We start from the raw sequence: 26,431 nt of genomic DNA on the forward strand, positions 1-26,431 counted from the left end.
TCCTGCGCTCCGCTCACGGCCGCCGCCGGGGAAGGACGGACGGACGGCGCTTCCTCCTTTGGCGAGCGGTTCCTGGGCACCTCGGCGCGGCCCGGGCGCGAGTGGAGCGCGCTCGGCTGGCCGCCGGCCTCCGGAAGGTCCCGCTGCGTCCCCCCTGGGCTGGATATGTTCATGTTCACGTGAAGATGGATTTAGTGTACGGTCTCGTGTGGCTGCTGACAGTCCTCCTGGAAGGCATCTCTGGCCAAGGAGTCTACGGTGAGTGCAATCGCGACGCTATCGTGACCTTGTGATTCTTAGGCAAGATAGGCTGGCGAGCGAAAATGCACGACTCGCGCCGTTCCGGGGCCCCTCCCGGCGTGGTATTTGATTTACACTTCATCACGTTATTGGGAGCGGTAAGGAGGCAGCGAGCGCGCTGCGGATTGGGCTGCGAGCCGCTCCCCCAGCGCCTCGGCTCGGGCTGGGAGTTGGGTCGAGCCGGCGACACTGCACTCTTGCGAACGAGTGGCTTTGCACTTGATTTATGCCCGCTGGGGAACGGAGCTCCGGCAGTCCTTGATTTAATAATGATTTGGCTCTTTGCATTGCCGCGGTGCCGGTGCCGCGGCCCCCCCCCCACCCCGAAGGGAAGCTTCGAATGTGACCCCAGTGAGCTCCCCATCCGTCCATCTCCCGCCTCCTCCTTCTCTCCACCTTTTTCTTTTTCTTTTCTTTTTTTTTTTTTTTAAACCCCCTTGGTGAATGCCTACATGACTTCGTTTTCCGGCTCAGGAAGTGGGGTGACAGTTGAGTTGCGTTCTGCACCAGCGTTGCCATGAATACTGACTTGGGGAGGGGAAAATAGCAGGCAAGATTCTCGGTGCCAGACACAATTAAGGGACATGTTTATGTGAATGGATGAGCAAATGCATGAATGAACGGACGGCCAAGTCCGCGCGTCTCGGCTCTGGGGCAGGACACCAGCTTGCTGCAACAGGAACACAACCTCAGTTGTCTGGAAAACCCAGATCTGGGCCGGTTAGGACCCAGAGAAGGGCGAGCTTGTTAATTTGGAGGTTTTTAAGTCCTCAAGAGCAGATCTAGGTTCCTTTGCCTGTCAGCAGTTGGCACCCTTGGCTTTCGGGATTGAAAGAGACTCTGACACACGCACCCAGCTCTGGTTGAAATGTGCGTGTTTTCCTGGGACGAGCAGAGCAGTGCCACAAAGGAAACATAACTTTTGTGATCTCAGAGGTATGGTAGGGAGATTAGGAGAACAGCTATTGAGGGGACAGCAGGCCACCACTCTCCTACAGCTCTCCTAGGGTCAGTGTGTGCTGGAAATTCAATTACTGCCTTTGGTATCACTTCAGGGTTTGGACTCCAGCGCTGCAGAGCTAGGTCAGTGGCTGTCCCTGGGCTAAGGGCAGGAGTGTTTGTGGAGCTTTCCCTGTGGACCCCGGAACTTATTGCAGAGTGGGAGCGGGTAGAAGGGGACCTTGAATACTCAAACTCTCTGGAAACGTGGAGTGTGCCGTGGGCAGGTGTTTGAGAAAGGAGACAGGAGATCTGACCTAGCGTTTATTTACTGTCTCTGCTGTGTTCTTACCGGGCTGAACCTGAGCGTGTGAGGAGGTACCCAGGAGGGGTCTGGGAGGGGTGAGCTATGGCCCCTCCAGCTCTCCATCTGCCACTCTTCTTTCTTGCCTTCCTAGTTCCCTTTTTGGCTCAGGCCAGGAAAATTTCACTTTCTCCTACCTTAAAGCATCTTAATTCCCTATCTCTACCCTCCCCTCCCCCTTTCCCAAAGGAACTTGCTTGATGGTGGTAGTGGTGTTGGTGGTGATAATGATGGTGTGTATGTTTGTTGAGAGAGATGTTAAAACTCCAGGCAGATCTTACTGCTTGGCTGACAGCAGGAGGTGGGGCCTTGAGGGGACACATTTAGTGTTCTTTGGACTTCTGCTGGACTCTGGTGGCCCTGAATATCTAAAAGTGGCTGAGATTCTAAGGATGGAGGAATGCTGGAGATAGAGCCTTCTGAAGGAGCTGTTCCTTAGCTTGGGGGAGTCTGGATTCCTTTAATCCCATATCTAAGTCTTTATTTCTCTTTCATTTGTTCAGATCATCCCAAATAAAAAGATTAAACAACAGCTCTGTGTGTGTGAGTGTGTGTGTGTGTGTGTGTGTAGGAGATAATAAGTTTGGGGGGATGGCAGGCATGCTGGAAGTGTCTGGCTTAGAAAGGCATGGTACTATTTTCCTGTCACTTTTTGTCATTCAGATTATAAATCCTTGAAAGTTTTCATCTTGGGAAGTGGACAAGGGTAAAATCTAGGAGTGGAAACAAGTAGCAAACAGTTGCGTTGAATTAATGCCCATGATGCTTAACAACAAAGGGGGAGGCAGTTCTGCTACTGAACTAATCATCCTGAGGAAGGTAGTGGTCTTTTTTTTTTTTTCTGTTTTCTTTTAATATTGATGTGGCTATTAGGCATCTGGCTTGGAATAGAATAGGCTTTGTGTGAAAATTAATCACATCCTGATCCTTATAAATGTCACAGCTATTAGGTGGGTGAAAAAATATATGTATTAGTTTTTAAATGTCTTAGGACAAAAGTTAGGTGCTCATCGGGGGAACTCCTAACCATCAGCATCAGCATCACCTGTGAACTTGTTAGAAATGTAAATTTTCAGTCCCTCCCAGATTTTCTAAATTAGAAATTCAGAGTGTGGGCCCCAGCAATCTGTGTTCTTTACCTCAGGTGATGATTGTGATGTATGCTGAAGTGTGAGAACAGCTGATAAGGACTTCAGATTTCATTGCTTTGACCGTATAATCATGACACCTTTCTTAAACTAAAATAGTTTGAATTTTATTTCTCGGAGTGTTTATAGTGAGTTTATTGAGGTATAAAATATTAATCAGTTGTGGAAAGGACATAGACCTAAGAGTTAGTGTAAGGCTGTAGAATGTATTTGGAACATTTTATTTGAAGAACCATGAAAACGAGTAAGAAAGCAGGGCAGTTATAAACAGACATTAAAGATCTACATTGGAAGTTCGCTACCATAAAAATCTATATTCCTTTATCCCTTTGTATTTGCTGATGTAAAACCATTCATGTTACACACAAAGTATTATTTCTTAATATTGCCTTCTAGTAGCTAAGTTAAAGAGGAAATAAAAATTATCTTATAGTTAATTCAGGCAAAATTATTTCATTGTAGCCTCAAATTAACTTCACGATTTAGAAATATGTCATTGTAACCTTTCTTCTTTGAAACCGCTGGTCAGTCCCTTTATTCTTCCACTTCTTGGCTGGAAAACTCAGTGTGAAATTCAAGGTTTTTTTTTTTTTTAAGTAATTGAGAATATTTTAATGCACAGATTATATTGTTTTGAGTTACTATATCTTGTTCCTCTTGTGTACAATTAGCTTGGCACCATGTACAGTACTTAATGTTGTAAAAGTTTGTTCCATAGACCTAGGAACTTACTGTTATTTATCTTGGAATATTGCTTAGGAAACTAAATGCACAGTAGCTGAGGTTTGTGTATATGTGGTATTTGGGTAAGGGAAATTATCCATCAATTTATATCTGTCTACCCTCCGTCAATAATTCTGATGTCATTAAAAAGGACATTTAAAAACTGGCATTTTCCTGTGTATTAAATGTTCCCCACCAGAGATGGCATTACAATGATAGAAATTATTCAAAAACACTTCTGAAAGGAAGACTATAAAAAAAATAATTCTTTGTAACAGAGCAGCATCAAAAATTTCATGTGGACTTCCTAAGACAACTCTTAAATATTTTGATAGATAATACTCATTTGGAGATATCTGTATTTGTGTAGTTTTTAAAATCCACTTTCTTGAGTTACAGATTTGACTTTCTTGAATTTTAAAAATTTATTTATATTCAAAACTTGTTCCTCAGAATACTCTTGGAATTTGAGTTTTGTTTTAATTTTATTTTTACTTACAACTGAAAACCAAAGTCCTTAAATGAACAATGAAATGGTATCCACTTTTGGCATTATTTTGTTGTCTTTCCATTGTATTAGTTTTAGGATAACTGATTAAGCATAGCATCAAGGGTCATAATAAGCCTCAGCTGTATCTGTTTAACTGTGTTTTCTAGAGATCTTAGATGTCTAGAATCAATATTGAGAATCCTGTCTCCCATAAACTTCTCAGTTGTTTTGCTGAAAAAGAAAAAAAAAACTGTATTGCCACACACTGTATTTTTACTTCTGACCTATCATGCCCTTAATTTCCGAGGAGACTCATAAAAGATTATAACTGCATTAGCACAAGACAGACCTACAAGTGGAAAACAAAAGCCCATGTCTGAATAGTTTTTAATGGGAGCCAATCCACCAGTGAATGACTAGGTATCCTGAAATGCTTAATGCATCGTCTTATATAGTTCCCAGGATGTGTTAGAAACAATAAATAGAATTAGTTTATCAAATGTATGTATATGACACATTATCAAGCTATATTCACTCAATTCCAGTAATATCAATTAATATATAATTTAGGGATGACATTTAAGGTGGATGGGAAGGATCTAGAAGATAGTTCAGCCTGTCAGTTGGCAGAATCTGAATGGACGGATTGATCCAAAAGGGTAAGAGTGCTCTAGAACATCAGTTGGCCATTACATCCACTCCCAGGATGTTGTCATCCTCATGGCAGAATTATCCTAAGTGTATTGAATTGTGATTTTTGGGGTCCATTTTGGATTTGGAGAGACCCTTTGATTAGAGACTGCTTTTGGCTGAATACGTATATAGGGTGTCAGCCTATGGCTGGAGAGGGAGATATAACTTTAATAAATGTTGCTGAAAAAAATCAGTCTGAAGCTTTACCACTTACAGTCAGCCCTTTTTCTCTTCCTACTCTCTACCCTGTTGTCTGTATATGCAGTACACATACGCATGGACAGACTCATATCATCACCACCTTGGCCGCCATCACATCATCATCACCAAGAGTGGGCTGTCCTTTGCATCTTGGGATTATTTTTGTCCATTCAAGGTTGAGACTTTGCATGCAAAATGGGAAGATTATTTTATATAATATTACTTGCTCATTTCTTATAGATCTTTCTGAAAGCCCTTATTAGTATTTTAGATTGAGCAGGTTGTACATCAAGCCTAAGGGATCATTTTCTAGAGACTTAAGTTAGAAAGGATGCCAGGGTTAAGGTAATTAAGAATCAGAGGTAAAATTGTAGAGACAGTTCTGGTGAATAGATATCACTAAAGAAATCTAAGGAAAGCATTTTTCATGGTCTTGATTTCTTGGCTTAATTTTATTGTCTCTGGTTTTGACTCTTATTGATACTATATATATATATTTTTTATAAGGTGAACCACCTTAAATCTGTTTTGAGAAGTAGGGTACAAGCAAATTTTTCTGAAGGAATGTGCTCTGTATTCTTTTAAAATGTAACTATTTTAGTGTGATTGTCCTTGGGCTTTTGGAGATGGGACTTAACCAACATGAGCCTCATGGATTCAGTTTTTGTGTTTTTAAGTGTTGAGAACTGTGATCGTGGGTTGCTTTCCTCTGTAAAGGTAATTCGTCATTCACATTCTCTGGCCTGGTCTTTATGCTTTGGGAAGAATATTGATAGAGTTGGGTTTAAGGCTTGCAACCCACAAAAGACAAAGGCAGATAGATATACCTGCTTAGTCCTGGAACTAGCGCTAGAGTGGTGCTTTATGGCAGCTACAGTCAACTAAGGGACTGTGCCATCATCATGTGCCATTTGAGTTGAATTGGAGAATGTCTTACTCTCCTTTTTGTCTATTTTGGAGGGACAGGCAAAGTATTACATTGAGTACATTTCAGGTATGAATGAATAGGGTGAGCGTTTTCAGTTTCATTGTTATTGCTGTTAACTGAATAGTCCCACAAAATGAAATTTCATTTCTTTGTTTCAGTGACTGTCAGTGTAAATATACTACTTACAGCAGACTGAATAAATGATTGCACTCATAGGAAACTGCATCCTATTTTAATTTTCAAATCCAATTAGTAAACTTTTGGGCCTATACAATTATAGAGTTGTGAGAAGAGACTATAATATGTCATTAAATTTTCCCACTACTTGAAGACCCAACATGCCAGTCAAATGGCGGTTCTATGTTGTTAAGATTTTTTTACAGAAAGAAATTTCACAACTCTTTTTTCTAGAATCCAGGCACATTCATTGGATGGATTTTTCCCCCCTCAACCTTCTAATAAAATTTCTCATGTTGCATTATTGGGGCACACATTTATTTTCCATTTTATACCAGTACAATTCCATTTCTTTCTTTTTAAAAAATTACTTATTTTGAGAGAAAAAGAGCAGGGGAGGGACAGAGAGAGGGGGGAATAGAGGATCTGAAGTGGGCTTTGTGCTGATAGCGACAGCTCACTGCTGGGCTAGAACTCATGGGCCTTGAGATCACGACTTGAGCCAAAGTTGGACGCTTAACTGACTGAGCCACCCAGGCACCCCTCCATATCTTTCTTAATTATACCTCCTTTCACTGATCCGAGTTGAGCTCTTTTTATATTGGTTTCTTAACACTTTTTCGAGATACTATGCCTTTCCTAAACTTGGTTTTAAAACACTTTCTTTTCTTTTCTGTTGGTATCATTGGTTGAATTCAGTAAGATGGTGATTTCCACTTTATAATTCAAATCACATATTCTTCAGAAGTTTATAATCTCAGGAAAGGATTTCAAATATTAGGAAATTATTTTTTGGTTATTACACACTTACTATAAAATATTAATTAAAGATGTATTGTTAGGTAGCAGCAAGGGTATTAGAAATTATGAAGTAACTTATTTTTTGTGTCTTTTAGTATGGTACCTCTATAATTTTTCATCAGAGTAGGAGACATCAGTTTCTTACTGTTCCCACTCAACACTAAAGACTGCTGTGTGGTTGACAGATAGGGTCAAGTATGTGACATGTGAGCATATCTTTAAGCAGCCTAATTTTTGTTTTATTTCTTTGTAATGAGAATGGGAGAGACAAAAATTGAATGTTTCTGTGGAAAGGGAAACATATCTGTCTAAAAGAAGAAAGGTTGGTTCATAGCTAGGTCTCCTGGAGTCCTAAATGACAGCACAGAATGCAGCTCGTATCTCAAAGAGGTAAGTAGGAAATAGGATGCTAGCCTGAAATGACTATTAGAAAAATGTATCTGCCTGTTAAGTATTGGGAAAAGCAAAATTTTTTTCTGAAGTAATTAGACCTATGCTCATGTGTGTCAAACAGAAGAAGTAAAATGTTTGCGATTTGACTGAAGAACATCTTCAGGGAGATTTTACTGATCTCCTGAAAGGGAAAGATGAGGAACTCTTAAATAGGGCCTGTGGTCCCGGCAGACCACATTCACCTTCCTCTAATTAATTGTATGATTTGGGTGCATAAGGGAGAGAGAGGCACAGATTAAGCATCAGCGCATTCTGTCTGTTATTTCTTAGTGGAAATGTGTTTTGAGTCCATGCTTTGCCTTAGGTAGATTTCCTCCTGAAGAGGAGGAGGCTTCTGTGAGTATGCCCAAGAAGGAGAGAAAAATCTGAGGAAGTTAGGCAACTTTTTAGAAACTATGGCCAGTGGGAATTCTGTACAGGTTGTGGGCAGATGTAGGCTGACTTCTGGTAATTCAGTCAACAAATTAATGTGTAACTGCTGTGGATAACATATGTAGCTGTGTAGTGTGAGGGCTGTGAACTCAAAGAGTTTACAAGTTAATTGAAGAGATAAAACTAAATGGAGAAACAGACAAAGTAAGGTTGTAAGAAATATGTACGTTTGTGCCTAAACAAGAGAGAGCGATTATAGCTGGAGAAAAGTTGGAAAAGCTGGTACATCTTAAGTTGAGTCTTGAAAGTGGGTTGGCATCATACAGATAAAGAAGGTGGAAATGCACTACCACAGCACAGATCCCAGCTGTAGGAATAGTGGTGCAGAAGGAAAAGTAAGCCTAGAATGCATATCCAAGAAAGCCTAAGCTATTTCTCCAAAGTATACCCGACTAGAAAGAGATTATCTGCCATTTAACCTCTACCATCCCCTGCAAAAGTCTGTAAGTCTGGGAAATAAGTTTCATTGTGTGTTATTCTAGAATGTGCTCAGATATTTATGTCCACCAAGATTTTGGGTTTGGTTAGTTTGAAGCCAACTGACTGACTGCTCCATTAGAAGATAAGACAGTTATCAGGGCTCCTTGGTGGCTTGGTTGGTTGAGTGTTTGGACTCTTGATTTTGGCTCAGGTCATGATCTTAAAGGTTGGTGGGATCAAGCCCCACATCAGGCTCCACACTCAGCTTGGCGCCTGCTTGGGATTCTCTTTCCCTCTCTCTCTGCCCTTTTCCTGCACAGGCTCTTTTTCTCTCTGTCTCAAAATAAATAGATACAGTTTTAAAATAAACCTAAAGAAAGAAAAAAAGACAGTTGTGTATAAAGTTCTAGGCAACCTTGGGAAGCTTTGAATCTTCATAGCAGTTACTCGTGGAGTTAAGGTCACTTTTCAAAGCCCTTTTAGAGTATATACTACTTAGAAGCAGTGGACTGTAGGTCCAGAATGACTTAAAGTGTCATGTTGATTATTACAAATGTATAGCCACTGAGATGATTGCATTGCCGTTAAGAAAAGTGAGGTATGTGCTTTCATTATTGGTTTTTATCTTTGTGCAGAGCAGCAAGATGTGGTTGAAAACTATTGGGGAACTTGTGCTTGCTTCTGGTTCAGCTGTTGGTTTACTGGGTGCCCATAGACAAATAGTCTTAATCTGTCTATCTCTCAGTTTCCATATCCAATAAACTCCTTGGAAAGTGGGCTGTTACTTAAAGGGAAGCAATAAAAATGTATGGTTGCTTTTTTATACCTGAGACAGATGGAGAGTGCATGGAAAGTGTTCTCCATCTTCTTAAGAAAGTACACTCAGGTTTGCTAGCAATTGAACCTCATAATAGGACTGCCATTTGGTTCTTAGAGTACAGAGCTAGTAACATAAAAGAAGTAATTTTTCTGGAAAAATATTCCAGTGTGTCAGTCTAGCAGAAAATAAGTTATATTTTATAACAGTGTATCTAATATTAATATGTGCATGAAAATGCCATTTGATATTACATCTTGTGTGCACATGTAATTGGTATTGCACCTCAGGCTAACCTCCTTCTCTCAATTTGCATATCCTGGAATTTCTTCTATTCCCTACTGGTGGGGGTGGCAGTGGGAAACTGCTAACCTCACCCCCTGCATCATTTAAGAGTTCCATTGAGGGGCGCCTGGGTGGCTCAGTTGATTAAGTGTCCACCTCTTGATTTCAGCTCAGGTCATGGTCTCATGGTTCATGAGTTCAAGCCCCAGGTTGGGCTCTGTACTAACAGCCCAGCGCCTGCTTACGCTCTCTCTCTCTTTCTCAAAACTAAATAAACAAACATTAAAAAAAAAAAGCTCCATTTAATATTAGTGTAACCTAAATTTTATGTGCATGATTATATTTACATGTGTATGTGTGTTCAGATGTGTATATAAATCTTGCTTTTGTTTCAAGGAGCAAAGATATTCTTAATGTCTTGCACTTTCAGAATAATTGAAAATTAGCTGTCTATAAATGTAAAGTATCTGAATGGAAAAGAAAGTAGAAATTGCTTGTAAAAATATAAATGTTTGATAGTATAAAAATGAAAACAAGGAAAACAGAAAATTATTAAATGAGGTTATTGCACATTCATTGTGTATAGCATCTAATTTTGATCCAAAAGTGACCAAAGTTGCTATTTCTCACCAACTCAGTTAATTCTTAAAAAAAACTTTAGAATTAACTGAAAGGGCTGGGATCTTGTCAACATTAAACTGTGGTGTGCCTGTGTGTGTGTGTGTGTGTGTGTGTGTGTGTGTGTATGAAAACATTTTTCTACATAATGCACTTGAATTATACTTGCAAATACTGTATTTTTTTGTGGGTGAAAGGTAGTTCATGTCAAGAATCCTAATTCATATCACTAATTAGATTGGAAAAATTAATTAGGCTGTCATTTATGTGTCAGGGTATTAGATATTCATTGGGAATATTGGTCAGGTACTTCTGTAACAAAACCAAAAAGGTCATATTTTCTCAGTACCTTAAGCAGACAACAAAATTATTAGTTGAGAATAATTTTTCCTGTTCCATGGAATGAACAGTATTGACTTAGTGAAGTCAGTCACCATGAGCACCTACACAGGAGATTCTGTCATGTGCACAGATTTAACTGGTGTTCTGTGTAGTTTTGAAGTTGTCACTGTTACCTCAGTATCTCAGAATTAGTGGCGTTATTATCAACAAGCTATATAGTTAGTATTTTTACCCTGTTTCTGAATTCGCTCTTTTTTGTGGTTATGCTACACTGTTATTGTGATTCTCCCCTTGTTCTTTATTCACTTATATTTATCATTTGGTTCAGTTTTCACACTGGACTATTACACTTGTACCATTCCCCTGTACAGAGCTACTATATTAATTTTAAAGCTTTCAGTCTTTCTTCACAATTAATCAGTGCTCAGTCTCTGGCTAGTTTTATTCTCACTTTGTCATGCATAGATTCACCTACGTGTGATTGCATAAGGAGATGCAGGTCTCTTCCATCATGACCACTCCCTGCAATATTTAAGCTACATGGTGACATCATCGCTGTGAAGATTAGGGTTTTGAAACTTCCATTATTTACCTAAGACAAGAATAACTCCCAGTAGGCTGCAGCCTTTTACTCAGAGGCTACTTATTCTCTGATTATTTCCTGTGCTTCACTAACAAACATCTCTGCAGTCACAGCAGCTGGGGTTGAAAGTTGCCTTCTTTCTGCTCACTGTGATTTTGTGATTTTAGTATTGAACTCTATTCTAATTATATATGATTTGGGTGAGCATTTCAAAAGCATCTAAGTTTTTTATTTTCTGTCATCATGAAAAACTCACTTGTTAATATGTCAACTCTCTAAACTTCCTTATGCAAAGAAAATACTTTGAAACCTTTATGCTTAACCACCTCTTCAGTTTCAGAGAAAGATTAATCTTCTCTGTCTAGGTGTAAATAATCTGCACACACTACAGATATATATCTGTATACAGAGTATATATGTATATGCTTTAAAAAATATATTCACATGTATTAACTGTGTCTATGTATGTGTGTATGTGTGTGTTTGTATATCCATAGAGTAGGTGTCTTGGATTAGTATACATTTTAGATTAAGCTGGAGGAATTGGATGGCCTTTCAGTTTCTTTTGCAGACAAGACGCTGATTCATTTTTGACGACCAGGCATGCAATCTCTTACCTAATTTTCGTTTTGTTTTTAAACACCCTTTTGTGAGACTTTCATGTTCTTACTGTTCACCAGTTTATAACATTACCTCTAGAAACTTACATTACTTGTCTTTCCTTCTATTTTTGCAGTTGACAGAAGAGAAATTTTTCTTAGCTGCGTAATAGCACTCACTACATGGTCAGTTTATTTTACTTGCAATACAGTGATGAGTACACCTGAAGCCCAGTGTCACTGGTATACTGAGAAGACCATACACTTGTCTGGCCAAGTTTTTACAGTGGTCTTTTTCCTCATTTTGGTGAGCTTCTAGAGTATCAGGCGTATCTGTATTCAAATGAGGATACTAAATTCATCCATAAACTAAATTTAAGTAACTTGGATTATCTGCCTTTTTGTATTACTGAAAAATAATAAATTGGATATAATAATTTTTATAAAATGATTGCCATTCATTAAGTGCCTACTGTTGCCACACCTTGTACTAGGTGTTTTGTATTTATTATGCTATATCTTTGAGATGGATGAATATTAGTGACTAAGTTTGGAATCATACGTTTGGAAGTACATGTAAAAATAAATATTTGTGTATTCTTATATATATTATTAAGCTATATTCATACATGTGTGTGTTTAGAACTTCTAGTGATTAAAACATGCAAGTTAGCTAGCTCATGTTGTGCCATTCATGAAACTTACCTCAAACAGTATATATTTGAAATGCAAATTTTGTGGTAAAGTCTAGCTTTTTGCCTGAGAAACATATATAAGCAGCTAATGTCAGCATTTTATATCATACAGCCTTCTTTTTTTAGGAAAGAAAGATAGGATTTATAATTTTTTTTTCCTTTTTAGAATTGAAATGGCCATACTGAGGGCTCTCTCTGGTATAATTTATTTTTGGACTGAAAGGATATTTTAAGCTTATTCATAATTAGTGACCTGTAAAAATGAAGACATGGCTCTACTAGATATTCTGCAGAAGTAATTCTATTCTTCCATGTAAAATAGGAGGCATGTGCTTATAAAAAATAACCACTGTCAAGTGTACTACTTTATTTTTCCCCCAGGCTGATTAACAATCACTGGCCTTGGTAAGATTGGTAGTTAAATGTCATATTTGGCCTGATTTTGCCTTGAGAACCCTCCAGGTATTGCTTGGGCTTTTTTTTTTTTTTTTTTTTTTTTTTTCAGNCTTGTTGTGCTCAAGAGGACAGTTGATGGCAAGCTCTGTCCTTCTCTTAGCTGCCAGGGAGTTCCTCAAACCTCAAAGCTTACAAATTAGTGCAGTTTAGTGATTTGTTTTAGGCTTTTAGCTGTGGCATTTGCTACCATAGTAGTCATTTTTTTCCTATGCTTTTTGAATGCAGTAATTGTGTCATATAGTATAACCCTGTACCATTCTGGCTATTGTGTGATTGATACAGAAACTGCTTCGATAGGAAACCATTTCAAGAGAGAACAGGAAAGGTATTATATTCGGCTGTAGTGCCATGCATTTCTAAGCAGCTGATGTTTTCTTTAACTGATAACCAACCCCCCAAATTTTCAGAGGCTATTAAGCCTTTAGAACTTTAACTCTTAATTCAGTCTGGCTGCAAAGAGCAATGCTTGAAGTTCATTATACATTTACATATAATTAATTCATTAATTCTGTAGCATGACTGGGTTGTTACTGTTGTATTTTCAAGTCATACCTCTTTAAGAACATAGAGAAACATTAATTTAGTGAATTTTCCTCTAAGTAGTAATTTCCTCATACCTGAGCCAAATACTTGAGAGTCTTGAGAGATGACATTTGCACAGTGAAAATTGTAATAATATTGTCAAACGGAGTGGGCCATCATGTGTTTTGTAATCTTATTTAAAATTTTTTTTTAGTAAACTCTACCCCCTACATAGGGCTGGAACTCACAACCCCAAGAGGAAGAGTTACATGCCCTACGAATAGAGCCAGCCAGGTGTCCCATGTGTTTTGTAATCTAAGAATCTCAAATTACACCGCAAGCCTTTGTAAAGGAATAGATTCAAGGATGAGTCAAATCAAAGTTCAAAAGAGTTTAATCATAGATTTTATGTTTTTACTACCTCACACATTTAACACTGTGTTTGGGAGTACTTGTGGAAGAGAGTACACCCTATTTTTGTCTTTCTCCACTTCCAATTTTTGTATTTTGTGATACATACTCTAGATACATATGCTATTTTGGATGAAGGTGGATGGTATCTTAATTATTGAGGCATAAAATTATATACCTAATATTTAGGAGCATCTCTATGTTGTGCTTTATCATTTATTTCAATATTATATATTAGCAATTAATAGTCATTTGATTGAATGTCTAAAAAAGCTGCAGTAGAGATTCTTAAACAAAATAAAGAATGATAGTGAATTTCAAATATTTTGTGAAACCGGAATATGCTATTTAAATATCTGTAGTTGTGACAAAAGTTAAAGCCTAGATATTTTCAAAGATTTTTCTAAGATTGCTCTAAGAATATTTTCTGGTGGCTTAACTATTGACAGCTTCTTTTTCATTGTACATAGCTGTCATCCTCCCAACAATTATCGTGACATTGTAGAGGTTTTCCATTATTAATGAAAGATTCAGCATTTCTACAAATGGGAAGTTACTGATAAAGCAAATAAATGAAATCCATTAAAGCAAACTTCCAACATACTACTGTACGCTGGTCTGGGGGCTAGATTTCAAATTGCATAGGGAGAAGCAGGTTATCTTAGCCTGGTTGTAGTATTGGCCTAGACGTAGGCAGAATGCATTGGAATAGATTTATTGTTTTTACAAGTGATACTTGGGTGTAGGTCATGGGAATTGGTAGGATGGGTCAAGGCAGAATGAGAGATGTCATGTCAGACATTGGCTTCCCTAGGAAACGAACACTGAGAGGAAGGTTTACATGCAGGTGGTTCATTAGGGAATGTCCTGTAGCCCCTGTAAGGGAGGAAGGGAGCCTGGATTGAGTAGAAGAAAAAGTTGAACCGTGATTCACTTGCAGCAGAGCCCTAAGCTGAGCTGATGGGTACTCTTATGTAGGATGGACCTTCAGAGATGTCACAGATATAGGAAAGGTCCTTTCTACCTACTTTTCTATCAGTCGTTAGATGTTTGCTGCCCCTGGGTAAGGTGGCTCCCTTTGGTTGAAGGCAAATCTTGGGAGGAACTCAGATGTAAGCAATCAGCAGGCAATATTCTTAGTAGCTGAATGAATATCTTCGTGTAGAAGGGATTCTGAATAAAGCATCACATTTAATGCATGTCCCTCTTTATAGTTTTCATATTTGGTTGCTTATGAGAGTTCATCCCATTGGAGAACTGGTCCTCCAGGAGTAAGTTTCTTTTCTTAAGGAAACATAAGAAAGTTAGTGGGATGAATTTCAGCCTCTGCTGCTGTGCCTGATCTCAGAACCACACCTGATAATCATCATCCCCCTTTTCTACCACCCTTTCTAGGAGCGTCCTCCCCACAGCTGGCCACTCTGAAGGACCTGGGATCATGGTTATGATGCCATCTCAGGCTGCTTCTACAGATACGCCATTAGTCATTTTGCTGTCAGAATCAGTAGGGCAGCTTAAGCAGATATGTAAACCAGGGTCCCTGGGTACTAGGAGTCTTCTTCCCTCCTCACATGGTGTTTTAGTTATAGCAGTCTTGCCTTTTCTTAACAGTTAGACTTAGTTATCCCTGCCTGAAAGTCTGCTCCTTTCTTGGCCTGTTTGTGTTTGGCACATAGTGGCTGGGTGACAGTTGTTACAAGAGTTCAGGGCTCTTGCTGTTGTTCCTGGCAAAAGTGTTCTTTCTTTGGGGACGAGGACATCTTAGCCACACAGAATCTAGAATTCTGGGGACTGAAAGCACAGGTACCCCATGTAGGTTACTAGGAATGAAGTGGAATGAGATTGTTAGACTTGTGTATTTACTAGGGACACAGCCCCACATAATGGTCATTAAATTAAGGCTATACCAGGTTCTGGGCGTGTGGTGCCTTGTCCACTCAGGCCATTGTCTCCGAGTTGCTATATCAGCTGCTCCTTCAAAAGACTGTTCTATTATAGCAGCTTTGTGATGGCACATGATATGATAGAACCATTGGGTTTTATGATCATAAAATATACTCATTGCTGTACCTTTTTTCCTTTTCAGTGGATCACTTTGTTTAGTGCAGTTTTATGAGGGCTCCCATTTGGATGAATCGCATATTCTGAAAGCCCTTGGATTGAGGTGCTTGCTGAGACCCTTTAGGCAGTAGATTATAAATCCATACCCAGAATATGTCAGTTCTAATCAGGATGACTCTGCTCCTTCATGGATGAATGGGGTCCAATGTAGTCAATTACCACTATAACAGCTAGTTATTCTCCTTGAATGGTATATGTCAGGGTCCCTCTTACTGGTCAGTTGGACAGTTAGCAGTAGCACTTGCTAGACAAGCCTTGCTGACTGGGAGCCTGTCTATGCTGCCTGGTATGTGCATATTGCCTGTACTTTTCTCTGTGGCTATTTCCTTCTTGCACCTGTTGCACCAACACTGTGGTGACTAATGGCAAGCTGACTGATGTCACCTGGTCAAGTCATTCTATTAATTATGCTTTTGATTGCCTTACTCGAATTACTATTGCTCTGTAAAAAGCCATCCCAATTTAGTGGTATAAAACAGCCATTTTATTAAATTCATGAACTCTGGGGGCCAAGAGTTCATACAAGGGACAGTCATGATGGCTTACCTTTGCACCATAATTTCTGAGCTTTTACCTGGGAAGACTCGAAAGCAGAGATGACTTGACATCTGGGGACTGGAATTATCAGGGGACATCTTTACTCACATGTGAGGGAGTTGATACTGGCTGACAGCTGGGACCTCAGCTGTGTTGGCAGATGGAATGCCTATAACTGACCTCTGCATATGGGCTCTCTCATAGTTTGGGCTTCATCACACCATGGTGGCTGAATTTTTAGAGCATGTATCCCAGAAAGGTAGAAGTGATCTCTTGATCTTACCTAGGAAGTCACATGCACTGATTCTAAGGTACTCTGTTGTTTGAGGCAGAGATGAAGGTCTACCCAGGTTGAAGGGAAGGGACTATCAGTCCTACTACTTGATGGGAATAGTGTCATGTTCTCCTTAGAAGAAGGGTTTCTGGGATTAGAAAAACTGTTGCAGGCTTCTTTAGAAAATGCAGTCAGTTACATGCCTCTTTCATGGTGGAGGCAAATACATTAATGACAAAGATCTGTTGACTTTATGCCCGCTCCCATAGGTACATTTGCATGTCTCTTCCCTGAGTTATTGTTGCTGATACTCTATGATTTCTCTTTCCAGTCCTCCAACCAACCACCCAGCCACTCTGTTCACTACTTTCAGTGAAATGTATTTGTGTGTGTGTGTGTGTGTGTGTGTGTGTGTGTGTGTGTATGTATCCTCCAGTGACTTTTCTTTCCACATAAAGTGTACGGTCACTGAAGCTCACATATTGAGTGGATTTCCCCTCATTGCTGTCTTTGAAGGCACCCCTAATGGAGCTTCAGGACAGGTGCAGTACCTTTTTAGTTTAGACACATATCAAGCCAACCCATCTGTGGAACATTGTTGGACTTGGTGGTTATATGGGACTTCTCATGAAGTCATGGGTATGAATTGAGGGTAATGAGCCAGTGCTCTTTACCCAGGGTAGATGTAGGGGTCTGAACTACCTAGCTTACCTGTGCATTTTCTATCAACTTGTGCTGAGTCTCAGATGTGCCATATTCATGTAATGATGGATTGCTCCTGGACCTGCTTGATATTGCATCACTTAACTGATAAAATCTAGCTTATAGTAGACATTTTTGCTTATATAGCCTCCTACTAGCCTATAATCAGGCATTCTTCCTAAGGCCCATTTGAAAACTAATTTTCAAATGATTTAAAATTCTCTACTGCAAATGGCATGGGCTTGCTCAAAAACCTTAGGTGTCTGTTGTGATTCTCTTTCTGGGGCTTGCCATAAACTCTACATGGTAACTTCTCTCACCCAAGATATTTCTAATAATATGGAGTTTGTGGGGTCACATGGCCCAAGCTCCAGGATTTCTTCAGTGCAACCTGTAGCTTCTGCAGTCTTTGACTTGACTAGGCCTCACTCAAACCCAGCATCCCTCTGTGGCACGTGGTAAGTAGGTGAGAGCAGTATTTCTGGCAGGGGATATATCCTTCCTTAATCAAAAGAGTCCTGTTAGGGATTTTGCTTCTTTCCTGTTGATGAGCAATGTGAGATGCAGTAATTTGTTCTTGGGTAGAGTTGTCCTTGCATGCCTCAAGTCTTAGACCCCTAAAACTTGCACTGATAAGGTGTTTGTTTTCTGTCCTCTGCCTGCCTGTGTCTTACCAGGGTCTGTAAAGTACTTGCCACTTTTTGCTTATCTAGCTCACTTAATAGAATGTTACTGATAAAACGGATTAGTGTAATATTTTACACAATGTTCAGTAAGTTCAGATACTTTCAGAATAGAGTATGGCAGAGAATGAAACACTTATAGTCTTGAGTCAGCATGGTGGAAGTATACTGCTGTTTGCTCTGTGTGAATGAGAACTGCTTTTGGTTCTCCTTTTCGAAAGAGATGAATAAGAATGTTAGCTAGATCAGTTGCCAAATCATATCAGTCTGTTATAGGAAAGATACCAAACTAGCCAAGCACCTACAGTTGGGATTCTGCTTGGTTGAATTTGTGGTGGTCCCTCTCATCTTCCAGCATCCATCTGGTTGTATGGACCAGACCAGTGAATAAAATTGGGACATAATGCCTCCGTTAGGATTTTAAGCATGGTACTCATATCTTCCATTCCTTCCAATAAACAATATATTTGTGATTTGCTGTCTTAATTTAGGGTTGGGATAATAGGCACTTTAGAGAACCCCCTCACCCTGGCTGCCACTATGCCGTTCTTATGATTAATTGTGCCAACATTGTTTCTGATGCTTAAGTTCCTCAACTGGCCTCTGTTATTTAGAGAGCCTGTTGTTCCCACTGCCATCAGGGAACCCAGTTCCATATGACCTCTCCTGGTGTTTGTAACCTCAGCAATGTGGAGACCCTTCATCCTAACACTCACGCTAGTCAGTTGATGAGTTTTCTGGCTTTAAGTAGCATGTACACTCAAGCTTTACCACTTCTCTTAATCTTTTAAAGAGAATCTTTGTTAGTCACGGTATGTATGATAATGACATAATGTCTGGCTTGCCCTATTTCTAGAAAGCCTGAAGGTAATGAAACAATATTCGTACCTCCCTCATCACTCTGCCAAATAACCAGTAGTCTTGGTAAAATTTTAAAATGCTTCATTGTCTGACACTGTATTTCTACATTTGACCAATCATACATTTGATTTCCAAGGGGGTTATTATGGACTAAATCATGGTCCCCAATGTCACATGTTGAAATCCTAACCCCCACTGTGACTATATTTGGACATAAGGCCTTTAAGGAGGTAATTAAATTTAAGTGAGGTCATAAGGGTGGGACCCTCATCCAGTTGGGCTGATGTTCTTATAAAAAAGAGGAAAGGACATCAGGAAAGTGTACATACAGAGGTCAGGGCACAGTAGGAAGTGGCCATCTTCCAAGGAGACAGGCCTTGGAGAAACCAACCCTGTCAATATCTTAATCTTGGATTTCCAGCCTCCAGAAATGCTAGAAAAGAACTTTATGAGACACCCAATCTGTGGTATGTTGTCATGGCAGCTCTTGCTGACTAACACAGGGGTCAGTAAAAGAAAGTGACTACAGTAGCGTAAGTCCATCCCCTTTATTGGGAATAAAATACATTTTGTCTTATGATCCCCTCTTCTACTATGTAGAAATTTTCTACTATGTGGATTTCTATTTCACCTAGTAAGCATGTCACTTGTAAGTCACATTTGCAAGGCTTTCCTTCAGGTGTCATTGCATCATTTCCTGGGGTCCTCAGAAGGATGCTAATAAATCCTTTATCCCAGGAGGATGCTCCCATATCAAAAAACTCTCCATTGTCCACCTTTATATGCTTTCCCATCTTATGCCAGCATCCTCAGGATTCATTTCTGTATATAACTCTTCCAGCTCCTGCTAGTGCCTATTGGCTAAAGCCATTTCCTTCAGAGAATATTGGCTTCTCTTCCTCATCAACTTTAACATCGCTATGGCTGGGTTATATTGTAATTTAACACTGGTTGTTGGATTGACTACTAGTAGGAGGTATAGGAGTAGATTCTAAAGGAGAAAAGTGTTGTCTTGCTACGCAGAGGTCTCTGCATCAATGAACTCTGTTTTCCAACTTTATGTTTTATTACCTGTTGACCCAGCATCCTCAAACTCAGTCCTAAATTTACTTTACTGACTGCAGGCAATGTTCACTAGGTTCTGTGGTTCTTATGGGCCACCGTCCTTTTCCTTTCTTTGTAGACTCAGCATATCACCAGCCAGTTGTGACTTACTCCTAGTTTTTGACCCATTACATGGGAGAGAATGTGGTTACAAATCCTGAGTGGGGCTTATGTCCTCTTCCAGTGAATTGTCATCTAAATTGTCTTCAAGGAGGAAGCAGTAAATTTGGACAGTGAGGAGTGTACCCCTTCTGTAGTCACATAGAGTCCAGAGGAGCCTGTTGATCAGCCTGTTGATCAAGATTGTTGAGTGTGTCACACCTGAAGTTTATTTCCTTAATTTCCAGGTCTCCACCTCTTCCCAGTTAAGTCTTTTATTTTGGTGCAGCAGACTTTCCAGGTAGATTCAACTGTATCCAGAGCTCATTACCTTATAATTAAGTTTTGGACATGATCCTCTGTAGGAAATGAGATTGTTTTCATTTACTGACAGAGAGGCTCTCTGTCTTTCACAGTTCACTTTAAACAATGATTGTATTAGTTGTCTATTGCTGTTGTAACAAATGATGATAAGTTAATACTTGAAAGCAGTATAATTTTTGTTACAGATCTGTAGGTCAGAGGTCTGATACGTGTCTCTCTGGACTAAAATCAAGGGGTCAGCAGGGCTGTGTTGATTTCTAGAGGCACTAAGGAAGAATCCACTTTCTTGTCATTTCCATCTTCTAGTCTGCCCTTATCTCCAGGCTCATGGCCTGTTTTTCCATTTCTCAAAGATGGCATTGTTGCATCTCTCTGTTCCTTTCTTCCATAGTCACATCTCCCCCTGATTACATTGGTCCAACCCCAATAACCCAGCATATTCTCTCTTAAGGCTGGCCAATTAGGAACCTTAATTATATCTGCAACCTTAATTTCTTTTTGTCATGCAACCTAGATACAGTCACAGTTTTTGGGGAATTGGGAAGTGGACATCTTGGGGGAGAGGCCATTTTCTGCTAAACACAGTAAAAACAATTAATGTCAGTTTTCCATTGTCTTTCTCAAATGCATGGGTAGTTCCCAGAAATAACCATCTAATTCTGTACTCCTGGTAATTAACTAGTTACTCCAAACTTTCAAGTGTCTGAGACCTTATACACCTTCCTTTGATAGACCATTTCAGTTCAACTAGATAAGACATAGATAAAATTACATCGAGCTCAGGCACTCTCCATCATAGATCTCAGGAAATCTCAGCAAAGAGCTATTGCTTCCATAGTATTCACCCTGATAAATGAATTTTGTTCTCCTGGGAAATTGATTAACTACTCTCTTGATTGGTTTTTCTTTTTTTGTGTGTTTTATAGAAAATATTTTTTTTTTTATTCTGAAAGACTCTGACTATGGCAATTTCAGTTCTTATGGTAATAATTTTTTTGTCCATTAAGATTCTTACTGGATATTAAGGATATGCCAGTACAGCACTCATAACTACCTATATGAATTTGTTGTTAGAAGTTAGAAGATGAAAATGGAAAGAAAATGGTCTGTCAGACAATACCTGTTTCTTCTCAGTCTGAATCTGCCTCAGACTTTGAGCTACTTTCTGATGGTGTGGTAAATATCTTGGCCAGATGTGCCAACTCTTTAGGGATTTTTGAGATCCTTATTTCTGAGTTTGAGTTATAGTCCTTATTCATTTAACTTTTTTAAAAAAATTAAAAGTACGATATATTTTCTTTCCACTGTCAGTTATCAATTTCTGGAGAAACGTGTGTGTGTGTGTGTGTGTGTGAGAGAGAGAGAGAGAGAGAGAGAGAGAGAAAGAGAATCATCATAAAATCTTTGCAATTTTAAAAGTTATTCCATAGTTATAAGGTTCTATCTCCTTATCCATCCTCCATTTTCTTGGTTTGCTAGTATTTAACAGGACTCAAGAAATAATTATATAAATTTGAAACAATTTTATTTGAAATAATTTTAATGTCATCTTTATAATTTTACATTTATAAATCAAAGTCTAATTCTCTTTAAAAACACATAAATATTATAAGTGTTGAATAAATTAATATTTGAAGAGAAAGGAAACTTACTTAGTGAATTTCCTACCATTGGAGTTAGTCTTCTTTATATATAATTTAAGAATATTTATGTGTCATCTGATACTTTTATTGGTTGTTATGTGTGTATAATGAAAGTTCAGGTTTCTCTGTGAATAATTTATTATGTCTAATAGAAATTTTGTCCTCAGGAATAATAAATGAGAAGAATATTGGCCATATTTAAGTTTTCTGTAAATAACTTACCTTATTCCAAAAGAATATGAGATGTCCTAATAGTACATTATAGGAATGGAAAATAATAATACTTTTTAACAAAAAAATATCTTACATGATAACACTTATGTATATCCTTAGCTAGTTCTTCCTCTTCTTCTTAATTGCAAAATATTATAGATTCTCAGATACCTGTCCTTTTCCTCCTTTTGTTCCCCCCTCACTTTGCACCCTATTGCCTTAGGCAGCTTAAATGACTTGCAAACTTGTACTCCATATCAGATCTTTGTTCTGGGCTCCAGATGAATAAAGGTAATTGCCCCATTCACGGTTCTACTTACGTTGCTTAAAGACATTAAAATTAATATGTCAGAAGTTGGACTCTTGATCTTTGCCTTATCTTTCCCCTTAGTCGTCCCCTCTCATTAAAGGTCGGCCACTCATGTCTACACATGTGTTTTATCATCCACCTGAAAGTCATACTTCTGAATCAGGCCTCTCCTCTATGCCCCTATAACTTGTCTATCACCTTTATTGTGAATCAGGCTTGCAAAACAGGTCTCACATCTACTACTGCCACTACCCTAATCCATGCCATTTTTATATTTCATTTTTGTAGATGCATTGGTTTCTTAACTGGTCTCTTCTAGCCTCTGTGAACAGCCTTTCTACCTACTCCATACAACTGCATACACACATCCATACATAAAGCCTGCATGATTTTTGAAAACATAAATCAGATTATATCACTTCTTTACCTTAAAAACCATTCTGTAGTTTTTCATTCCTCTGAAGATAAATTTGAAACTCTACTGTCATCCTTATATGTTAAAGATGTGCCCGCCTCTGCCTACATCTTGAATTGCTTCTTTGTGCATTTTGATGGAGACAGTTGTTTTTATTTCACCCTATAAAAGCACTAGACTCTTTCCTGCTTCAGAATCGTTGTACCTGCTTATCCCTTGCTCGGAAATTTTTTTGCCTGTATTAGGGTTTTTCACAGAAACAGTATCTATCAACTGTCTGTATCTATGTCTGTATCTATCTATAGTGTAAGATTTATTATGAGAATTTGGCTTCTGGGATTATGGAGACTGACAAGTCCTAAGATTTGCAGTTGGTAAGTTGGAAACCTAGGAGAGCAGATGGTGTGGTTCTAGTCCAAAGGCCAATAGCCCTGACACCCAGGAACAACCAGCATTTCAGTATGTGTATGAAAGCAGGAAAAAACCGATATTCCAGCTCAAAGGCAGTAAGGCAAGAAGAGTCCCCTCTTACTTGGGAGAGAGTCAGCCTTTCTGTTGTATTTAAACCTTCAACTGACTGAATGAGACCCACCAACATGAGAGAGGACCATCTGCTTTGCTTTGTATAACTTTATATGTTAATTCCACAGAAACAAGAAATAACTTGGCACCCAGTAAAGTTTACATATGAACTTAACCAGCACTTTCCCCTTCCCCCTCCCAATTCTCTCTGCCTAATTCATCCTGATTTTTCAATTCTCAGATTCAAAAGAGCAGCCTTTCATGACCATCTATTTAACTTTAAGTCTACTCTTAAGCCTCTCACATCTTTGTATGTATTATCTCTGAGCTCTTTTCATGATTTATTCTGTGTTTATCTGTGCAATAATTTGATAGGTATCTTCCTCACTAAATTGGGTGACCCAGATGCATAAGGACTTCTCTGACTTGTTCAGCATTTATACTGTATAGAGCACTTTGTAATTTGACAGAACAGTTATTTTATTGGGGCTAGAGAATGAATGCGTAGATTCAGAAATGAACTCAGTTTTTCATAGATGTAGTCATTGAAGTCTCAGGATAACAAACAGTAGTAAAGTTTTTAATTTTGTTAAGAATTTCTTCCCTCATTCCTTAAGAAGAACAAATTACCCCATAGGTCTTTTGGTGAAAATCTGAATTTACTCAATCACTAGGACTATAGAAACAATTATTAAATTATCCAATGAAAATTTAATTTATTATATATATAATGTATATATTTTATGTAACTAATTTTAGAAATTTTCTAATGTATTGATATGTCTAAAGAATTACGTGTTCTGGGGATAAGACATGAGGCTGGAAGACATGTAAACCATCATTGTTAACATGGTGGCTCTATGTAGAATGATTGTTTGTATAATTTTAGGTAAAAATACATCATTTGTCCTCCATTTCTGTTGGCATTCCAAAGAAAATTTGTCTAAAGGTGGTTTAATAAAGAAGTATTGACATGTGAAAAAAGCAAAATTAAGTAGCATATTTTATGTAAACTTCATTTAGGTTGATACATACTTATGAAATGTGTTTTGTAGAGAGATTTGTGTCCAGTCTTACTCTGTCTGGAAAGGCTTCTACTTGCCATCTGCCATTGTTTTTCCCTACTACACCAGCCCACTCCAATCCCATTCTTTGAAGCTGAGCTTTCCTTACACTTTGTTTAGTACTTAATTGTTCTGGTTTCTTTTCTTTTTTTCTTTTTGTTGTTGGTCTCTATTTTTGGTTACAATTGTTCATTGTGTAAATCATTATTAGTCATTATGTATACAGTATGTTGCTTTCTATACTTTCAGGGAAACATTCCACGAATTATAAGAATGATCTTTGTCCTCACAGAACGTATACTCTTATTGAAGAGACAAAGAATTTCATAATCATGTTCTTAATAATACCATTTACTGAAAACGAACTATCTAGTATAAACCTTCTTTTATAGTTTTTCAAAATACTTCTTTAATAGTATCCCAAAATTCAGAGGAGGAAGCTGAGTCTCAGACAGACTGTATAATTTGCAAAAAGTTAGGTAGCTAATAAGTGCCAAAGCCCAGATTAGAAGCTAGAATGTCTAACTCTACAATCTGCATTCATGTCTTTTTAACAGTGTGAAATAGCACATCATTACATAGGCAGAGTATCAGGATTCACATGAGACACGGTTTGAAATTGTGTGTATGTGAGTGGGTATTTAGGACAATCTGACGTGATAGTCGTAGTGTATGGTTTTCCAGGCTTTTAAAAATGTGTGTCTATTAATCACAATCACGTTATAGAGCTGAAGAGAAAATAAAAGAGTGACAAAGATGCTACAGTGCATACAACTGATTCTCCATTTCATTATATTTGATGTTTAATGTTCCAGAACTTTTAAAACCGCTATAAATGATATATTTGGGACATGTGGGTATTAAGTTTCTGTGTTATTTTATGGTAGGAGAAAAGAGGTACATGCCACTATACTCTGCCAGTATTATTCTCTCCATAGTTTAATTGTCAAAGTGGATAACATGATTACTTTTGTCCACAGGAGGAGATCACATTGTCTGCAGTGTTTATAAAAGATTAAAATTTGTATCTCCATTTCTATTTTACTTATCCAGGATGAGCTACCTTATGATATTCAGTCCCTAAGTCAAAGGATGAAGTGGAATTTAAAGGAATTGTGATTTTTAAAACTTATTAGCCTGTATCTGATGTTACTACATTAACTTTACAAAGATGACATTACGAAGATGCATACAGTGCAGTAAAAAAAATAATTCCATAAAAAGGCCACATACAACTGTTGATCATCTAACATAATGCACTGAAATTAATAAGAAACTTTTGAGGTAGATTTCCTCGAGTGATGCTTTAAAATATATGTGCAGACTCAAAATACACTTGAACAATTAAAAATAGACCTTTTAATCTTCCTGGCTTATGAGTGGCATGCAGTTTGGCAAATGGATGAAACATTTGTATTATTCATTTAAGATATTGGAACATTGCATGTAATACTAGAGCTAGAGATTAATCCAAACACCATTTTCTTTAGGCAGCCAAAGTTCCTGTGAGAAGGCAATGTGTTTTATTAGTAAACCACTTCTGATTTAAATAGTCATGTAAATTGCAGTGCAGGAGAGTGCTCCTAGATAGTTGAGTTAAACTTAGTCCAATGGAAGTAGAGTATTCAAACATTATTCATCAGCTGTATATGCATTAGAGAATGTGGACTTAAGGAACCAGTAGACTCAAGCTTCAGATTTCAGATTCAGTAACAGTTGCATTTTATATAAAACTTCTCTGTGATGCAGATTCACTCCTGAAATCAAACTGTCACCTAACTGATAATTGTTGAGCATGTGACATCTTAGTGACAAGGGTTGTAAACCATAAAACAATGTATAATAATAATTTAATTGAAATTGCTCTCGTGGTAGGGCAGGTACTTTATATAAACATATATATTAACATATAAACAATATAATATAAATAATATATATGATATAATATATAAATACACACATATACATATATATGTTTCACACTGTGGTGAAGAATGCACTCTTGTTATCCCCGTTTTACTGACTACAATACCAAGCTTAGGGAAGATAAATGTTATATCCAAGTTCACCCAGCTAGTAGGTGGCAAATGAGGGATTCAAACCCAAGTAGAATGACTCCAAAGCATGCGTTGTCACATACTTTGCTATCCTTCCAGTCTCAG

General features: G+C 38.2%; 1 protein-coding gene across 1 annotated transcript in view; it reads left to right on the forward strand.

Moving 5' to 3' along the window:
- Positions 1-26,431, forward strand: part of MDGA2 (MAM domain containing glycosylphosphatidylinositol anchor 2) — an 811,206-nt gene that overhangs the window by 618 nt on the left and 784,157 nt on the right. Inside the window, exon 2 of the mRNA XM_077761231.1 lies at positions 2-258. Within this exon, the coding sequence (XP_077617357.1) occupies positions 2-258 (257 nt within the window). The remainder of the gene's footprint in view (position 1; positions 259-26,431) is intronic.

Source organism: Crocuta crocuta, unplaced genomic scaffold (assembly GCF_008692635.1).
Source record: "Crocuta crocuta isolate KB4526 unplaced genomic scaffold, BGI_CrCroc_1.0 scaffold163, whole genome shotgun sequence".
In the NCBI taxonomy this organism is placed as follows: Eukaryota; Metazoa; Chordata; class Mammalia; order Carnivora; family Hyaenidae; genus Crocuta; species Crocuta crocuta.